Source organism: Salminus brasiliensis, chromosome 13, assembly GCF_030463535.1.
Source record: "Salminus brasiliensis chromosome 13, fSalBra1.hap2, whole genome shotgun sequence".
Lineage (NCBI taxonomy): Eukaryota > Metazoa > Chordata > Actinopteri > Characiformes > Bryconidae > Salminus > Salminus brasiliensis.
In genome coordinates, this window is record NC_132890.1 from 25,209,295 (window position 1) to 25,217,145 (window position 7,851).

General features: G+C 40.5%; 2 protein-coding genes across 2 annotated transcripts in view; one reads left to right on the forward strand and one right to left on the reverse strand.

Moving 5' to 3' along the window:
• The window catches only part of ppp1r13l (protein phosphatase 1, regulatory subunit 13 like), a 28,220-nt gene extending 25,312 nt beyond the window's left edge, over window positions 1–2,908 (reverse strand). Inside the window, exon 1 of the mRNA XM_072695056.1 lies at window positions 2,682–2,908. The gene's annotated coding sequence lies outside the window, so the exon portion shown is untranslated. The remainder of the gene's footprint in view (window positions 1–2,681) is intronic.
• Window positions 2,909–4,535: 1,627 nt separating this feature from the next.
• opa3 (outer mitochondrial membrane lipid metabolism regulator OPA3) lies at window positions 4,536–6,998 on the forward strand. The gene is made up of 2 exons (XM_072695365.1): window positions 4,536–4,909; window positions 5,556–6,998. Exons 1-2 carry the CDS (start codon window positions 4,768–4,770, stop codon window positions 5,885–5,887), a joined length of 474 nt encoding a protein of 157 aa, XP_072551466.1. The 5' UTR covers window positions 4,536–4,767; the 3' UTR covers window positions 5,888–6,998.
• The last annotated feature ends 853 nt before the right edge of the window (window positions 6,999–7,851 follow it).

The window sequence follows — 7,851 nt, forward strand, 5'->3', positions numbered from 1 at the left end:
TTGTATCAGAGGACGCTTGAGGAAAATGTGAGACTATTTGTTTAATAACTGAAGCTAAAACATCACACAGCTGAAAGATTTCTACATGGAGAAGAGGGAAAAACCTTCTCCCAGTCGTTGTTATAGACCGGTAGATGGTTACAGGAAACATAGGTTATAGGGTGTCCTAACATTTTACAAATGATTTTTTTTAAAGAGAGTTATTCAGTTTTTATGTGTTTATCTATACTACCTACATCTCTCAATACTGTTTAGAATGTCTAAATATGCTAAAAAGACTAACGTTTTCATGGGATGGGGGTCCTAATTTCTTCACTGGACTGTATATGGTTAATTTGCTGCTTCAGGTGAACAGCCAAATAGTGATGTCAGAATTTGAAAGAAACTCTGGAAAGGTTTTGTAATCTGAGCATTTGATTACCTGTGCACTCCCCTAATCCCCTGCTTTCCTCTTTGTCCTATTTCTGTGCCTCTTTGAAATCCCACTCCTTTGGTTTTCAACATGCAGATGACAATACTGATACTAGATCCCCCAGATAAATGCAGCATATACTGTGTTCACACTTCCATCACCCCTTATATCATGCAATGAAGCAATACGGCAGAACTGTTAATCTATGCTTGGTCGGTACAGTGGAAATGACCTTTATAATGAGAACAATTCCACTTTCTTACACCAGTCTATTCACAGTGTTTCCTCTGGCAACTTCCATGCAAGTCCTGTCACAGCCTTTAGTTTTGCACGCCTGTAACATTCCACTTTCACTTAGCATGAGCTGGAACTCGGCAGTACAAGACGTACAAGCCTGACCTTACTGAAAGATTGTCAACAGTGATAATTCAACAATGCGGCAGACAACCTGAGATGGGTACGGAGTCGTTCCATCTTCCCAGTTTCATACTCAGGTAGAGGGGATTTGTCCTTTCATCCTGTACGGATTAGAGCCTGAACAGTATATCAACTGGCCAGTAATATCTGAGAACCAGTTAAGCTGGTATGAGCATCTATAGTTGCCTATAACCTATCTATAATTACCTATAATTGTCTATTTATAACCTGTTTATGATGATAGACCTCTTTGGATGTGGCATTTATGGGATTTGAACCTGAACCATGCATCTCCTAATGCTAAACTTGGACAGTTGCACCACTGGGACCCAACCATGATAAGCCTTAACAAAAAAGTCAAAAGTCAAATATATCCAGAACTCACCTATAGCATGAGAATAACGTACTAACACATAAATAAAGGAAATTAAAGAAAGTAAGACTTTCGAACCAAAAACCTCATGGAACTCTAGGTAGCTCCACCCCCAATGCTACAATATTTACATATGTTGTTTATTTAGACTGCTCGAAATTTCACTTCATATGGTTCGCTCAGTGGTTAGAGTGCTGGGTGACTGTGTGTGATCACAGGGTTGTGGGTTCGATACCCAGGTTCACTAAACTGTTGAACTGTTGTCACCATTGTTGGCTCCTGAGCAAGACTATTACTCTCGCATCTCCAGGAGTGCTTTAGCATGGCTGACCCTACCCTCTGACCCCAGCACTTTAACCACATTGAGTTCTACATTATTCAAGCGGACTATGCTAGGCTACTTTTTCTTCTACTCGAGTTATGACTCCAGCAAGCAGAGCCCACCACACTACACCAATAAGTATCCGTGGGCAAGAATCCTAACTCCTAACACTCAGAAACAAGAGTGAACGAGCTGCATCTGAAATTGCTTCAATGCTGTGTTGAGATGTTGAGTCCGTGACTCCTCCTCCTGAACGTTTACTGCTTATTCCCATCCACAGGTTAGAACTCCTCCTATCACATGGGCATAGAGAGGCCTTCCTCTTCTCAGCCGTCTAACCATGGAAGATTGGGGTGTGGATGGGATTTAAATTTGATAATGATCTCCCTTGTCTAGACAGTCGCACCACTCCAAGCTAGGGTGGCCCTACGGTCTAACTGCTGCTCATTAAGAGTAAAGAGATCAGGAGTTCAAATCCCAGCAAGGGCTTATCACTCCATTGTCAGAAGCCTCACTGTCTGGGGATGCCATGTAAAGGGGGGGTGAAACTGCAGATGGGAACAAACAGTAAACAAACTGAGGGGGAGGAGTCACAGACTCAACATCATGTTTTTGAGGCTCAGCTTGATATATAGTGTTGATCAAACTGAGATGCAGAAGTATAAGATGCGAGTTAGGAGAACTTAGGAGGACTAAGCTAAGTTGAGTTGAACTCAAAATCACAAACACCCCCAAAGAACAGGCCTGGGCTCCTACCCTGCTCCTGTAAGTTCACCCCAAGATCTCGGACCACCCATCAGGACCCCATTTACAGCATTTACAGTCCTGTCTCTGGTGGAAAGTGGAGCAGATCAGACCAGTCTGGACATATGCAGTCCGTTTCAGGCTGCATGAAAACATCTGACTCCCATTAAGACTCCCCCTCGCACACCTCTCATACACAAGAAAGGCGGAGGAAGGAATGTCTGGAGGTTCTGCTGGAGGACAGTGTTCAGAGCTGAGGAGGGCAGCAGGCTCTGTCTGAGGTCGTTCCTGCGGAGGTTTCAGCTCTGCTGGATCGTCTAAGTCTCGACATGCAGCGGCTTTATGGGCGTAAAAGTGCGACCAGGAGCTGAAGATTAGAAGTAAAGGAAGATCAGAAACTGTCGCTTACTTACCAAGCGCAGCTGCTGCCAAAGCCTTCACATGGGATTCACAGCAGCTCTCTCTCTCTCTCTCTCTCTCTCTCTCTCTCTCTGTGTCTCTCTGTGTCTCTCTCTCACTCTCTCTGTCTTTGTTTCTCGTTTCCAGCTGGAACACACTTCCTATACGAGACTGGTGTCCTACATGTCTTTCCAGCACAGAAACAAACTAAGTATCTGCTCTACGGTCTGGGGTTAGCCTCTCTCTCTCTCTCTCTCTCCCTCCCTCTGAGCCCAGCCCACCGTCGCGCTCTCTTTCTGAAACCCGAGCCAGGTGTTGAGCTACAGCGCCATAGCTGGTGCAGGTGAGCCGTGCTCGTGTAGGAAGGTGTATGGAGAAGATACAGTAGTTTAGGAGTTTTTTTTTTTTTTAAGGTGTGCAAAAGGTTAAGAATCCCCGTTTAAATGATTGTTGTTTATGTGGAAGTGAAGTTAGTGAACAAATGCTCGACAGGAAATAAAATAAAACGTGATTTAAAAGCACAGTTTTAATGTATTTACTGAATTTAACAGACAAATTTTACCATAATCTGTGTTGTTTTTGTTATATAGATAAAGTGACCCATTTGTGGTAAATGTATATAAAAAAAACTGTTTATCTTTCAATGAAAATCATTGTAAAACGATTTTATTCCAAGTCATTTTGAAGAAGTGTTTCTATTGGCCCATTCATCATGAAACCGTGACAGTGTGAAGAACGACAGTCAGATTTACATTATGTCACAAAAAAGACAATTTATTTAAAATTAAAAATAAATAAACAAACAAAGAAAGAAATATTTACAAGTAAATATGTATATATATTTATATGTAAATATACTAAACCCAATGGACTATCAATTCACAACAATTTTGGTTATTACTACATGTGAATGATAAATACATAAAATACATACATAATACATAAAATATAGTAAATAAATATATTTTTGATAGATAAAAAGTTTTTTTGTTTCTTGAATAATTACCATTTTTAAATGCAATTGTTTTAAGTGAGGAAACAAGCGTAATTTTATTTTTAATTCAGTTATCCTCTTCATACTAAAATATTGTAAGTAATACTACTGGTAATAATTCATTAACAACTATTAATAATCTAATAATATTTGTATTTGTATAGGTGTGATAATTTGTCATCAACATCGAGAGTGGCTTGGAGCAGCGCAGGTGGTGCGCATATAAAAAAAGTTTTTTTTTTTTATTAAAAACTGAGATCATTTAAAGATCTGAACAAAAGTTACTTGAGTACAGTAGAGAGGAGACACCTCCCACACTATTTCCAGCACAGACTTTCGGGGAATAATGATTTGGATATCTCGACACTGCGTGAGCTGCGCTTCTGGTGCGCAGTCCGTTTTCACACAGGCGCCGTTCACTAGACCACAGAGTTTCTACACCGAGGTCTGCTACACCGAGGACTTCCGCTTCCGTTTCAGAAAGAAGCCAATATAAACTTTTTTACTCCTCATTGAGACTTCTCATTTTTAAATGTTTGCTAATTTCTTCTTTATTTGACTTACACTGCTGTATGTATATTATTTAAAGTCCCATGTTTTTTTTCCTTTTTCTGTTTTATTTCCTTCCAAAGCACTGTTCAGTGTACCTCTACGAGGCTTTGTATTTAAACGTGTTAAATGATAATAATAATAATAATAATAATAATAATAATAACTGCTTGGCAGTAATTGAAACATGGGGACGTTATGTTTTTTTTTTATTGCAAGTATTTTCTGCAGCCTTTCCCTATAAAAACATTTAAGTTTTGTATCATATTATCATCTTTGTATTTTCCATAAATAAAATCAAGTACTATAAACATATTTAACTGACTGTTTATAGTCTACAGTTTATGGACTGTTTATACTGTCGCCGTTTCGCTGTTTCACTCTCATTCAGTTTGGGCTCTCCATCTCTGGCGCGCCCTAGCGACTGTATCACGTATGGCAGCAATCATTTCATCCAATGGGGAGCGTAGGGAAGTAGACGGAGCTTTCGTAAATCTTCACCGATTGGACCTCATTCTGTGAGGCCCGCCCCGTCCGCTAAAGGTGTTTCCGACAAGATGGTGGTGGGTGCTTTCCCCATCGCGAAGCTGCTGTATCTGGGCGTTAGGCAGCTCAGCAAACCGGTGGCGAACAGGATAAAAGCCGGAGCGAGGAGGAGCGAGTTCTTCAAGAACTACATCTGCCTTCCTCCAGCCCAGGGTGAGCGACTTTGAGGTCAATCCGGGCTAAAAGACCTGTGTGTTGTCCTGTGTGAGTGTGTGTGTGTGTGTGTTACATGGCTAAGGGTGATAGCCAATAGGCTGTTAGGCAGCATCGTTTGTAGCCAATCAGCAGCGTCGGTGTTACAGCGGTGGGTTTTTTTAAAGTGATTGATGAGCCAGCGGTCCAATAATAAACAAGGAGGCGTGTCCTTCAGGACCAGAAGGGACCAAAGTCGCTGTCATTGAGGGTTTGAAAGTGCCTTTTACCAAATTCTGACATTGCAGTTTTCTTGTCCTGTAATCTTTACCCTGTCAGTGTGTGGGGCTGGTTATTAATAAACAAAAAAGGTTTTAAAATTGACAGACTGATCTGTATTAATCACAATCCCTAATGCATCAGCATAGAAAAAAATAAATTGATGTAATAAATGTAATATTTAATAATTGTTCTCTCAGTCTAGAGTTTTTTTTATAATAACTGATTATTAAATATAATATTTAACCACTATTTCTGTGTACAGAGATTTTACTGTCTAGAAATTAACTCGCACCATACAAATACGCAGGAATCATGTTGAAATATGACCCTCTGGAACATTCCCTTAACACCTAGTGCTGGTCCCTTTCTCTTCCTCTGTGTGCAGCGTACCACTGGATCGAGATGAGAACGAAGATGAGGATCATGGGTTTCCGCGGCTCCACCATCAAGCCCCTGAACGAGGACTCGGCTGCAGAGCTAGGGGCGGAGCTGCTCGGAGAGGCCATCATTTTCCTCATCGGCGGCGGCTGCATGGTGCTCGAGTACAGCCGGCAGGCGGCAAACTCCCGGCGTAAAGAAGAGGAGCTGGCAGAAACCATCACCAGCCTGCAGACGCAGCTCGGGGAGCTCGCCCTGGCCACAGAGACTCTAGATGCTCAGATCAGGGAAGTCAACCGGCTTCTGCTCTCCCTTCCTTCTGCTCCCAGCAGCAAATAACAACACTGCCACACACAATCTCTAGTGGAACTGAGGGACTGAGTGTGTCAATGTAGGTGAAGTGCGCTGCAGTACAGAGGATTACTGCCATGCGTATGTGAACACAGCCTTGTGGAAGTCCTGCCACATCTGAACATAGCTGTCTGTGTTTTGGTCCTGAGATTGAGATCTAGAGTCGAGGATGTTCCAGACAGTGTCCAAACAGTGTTTTATTCCATTTCAGTTGGATGGCTGAGCATTTTGTGTGTGTTTGGAGAGCAAGTGTGTTATTTAATGGCACGGCTGAACAGTTGATTTGACCTCAAGACCTGTGGGAACATATCATATCTCTTCTTCGCAGCATTTCAGAGCGTTGTAGTTGGCTGAAGCTTGTCAGATACATAATGAAATAGGTTAGGTTTACGAACCGAAGATAATCATATCGGCGCTGGACATCTGCAAAGCATGGAGAATGGTTTCCCAACACAATCCAATGTTCTCCATTTTCCCTCTTAACTAAATGTATCAGCCAAGGTATGTTTGGTGTCTGAAGTCTGCTTCTCAGTTCTGTCCTGGAGCTTCGAGACTAATGTAGCTGAAGTAGCTCAATGTAGATCCATGTCACTTAAAATATGGTTGTCCTAGACTTCTATGACATCAGCCTCCTAGCTTTAGTGCTAAACTAATGAAAACAAACATTAGACACCAAACACGTCTTGGCTGATTAAGCTTGTCTGGGGTCAGTTTGATTTTGGGTTAACTCTCCCTTTAATAATTGTACAAACTACAAGCATACAGTCCAGAAGTCTAAATTGTGTAGCTTGGCCAGTGAGGTCAGCGCAAGCCGTTTCAATGCTTTTACCACTCTGTTACACCCATTACAGCTTCTGTCAGGCTTGAGGATCTTCTAATTATACTAATTAGAGCCAATGGGGGACCTAAACTGAAGGGGACTTTCCACGACTTGAGTTAGGGCAATCTTATGGTCATTAAGATTTACACTAAACGTACGTGTTCCTAGATTTCACAGCTGTGCACTGATCTGATCTCATACATCTTGAAAAACTTCCTGAATGTGGCATGTGCATACGGATGTATATTGATTGTTGTAAAATAAAAATATTCTATATAACAGATTTTTTTTTTTATTCAGATTGTGATTGTATTAAAAGGTGTGAAAACATCTAAACAAATATTGTGCGACATAAGATTGCTGAGCACATTATATGTCCAAAAGTGTTTAGACGCCCCTAACTCTATTAGGGTGCACAAATTGCTGACACAGGCGTTCAGTTGATCACACACATAGAACAGGACACTTTGGAGCCTACTTGCATACAAAACTCAGTATATGCAAATAAATCATAAAGAATACACATCAAACTATATGTACATATTAGACCCATAAACTTATATGCATAAAATGAAGACCATATGTATGATTCTGGTTGGCAGATAAATACATATATTTACATATATGTCATAAGCATGTAAGTAAATATGAACTATAGCATCTATATATCATAAATTGGTAAATATATATGTGTTACATGTTGTTTGTATATGCTGGAAATAAGCTGCCACATATAATGTCCGATGTATTTTTTAATATGAGACCAATATATGTTGAACATAAGGAAATTATAACATATTTGTTTCCTGTAGAGGATTTTGTTTGCTTGCTTGCACTTAAACAATCAACTAAATAAAACAAAAAAATTAACTAAAAAATTCTCAAACTTTAGCATAAGACTATATGTACTACATTATTATATTATATTTTATATAATTATTTCAATATTTATTTTGGGCTAGTTTCACTGGCTTCGGGTGGGCTTTCAGTTCTCATCGGGGTGCATATTTCTTGTGGATCTGGCAACCCTCCTTTGGTCCATGGAGCAGTTCTCTGGGTTGATGGAACTTCATCCAATGTCTTCATCTAATAAATGAGTGGCATTAATAATCCAGAACTAATTACCCAACAT

Excerpts from the sequence above, each read along its gene's own strand:
- opa3 (XM_072695365.1), top strand. The coding sequence starts at position 4,768 with ATGGTGGTGGGTGCTTTCCCCATCGCGAAGCTGCTGTATCTGGGCGTT. Across the intron at positions 4,910-5,555 it reads CTGCCTTCCTCCAGCCCAGG|CGTACCACTGGATCGAGATG; the intron begins GTGAGCGACTTT and ends CTCTGTGTGCAG.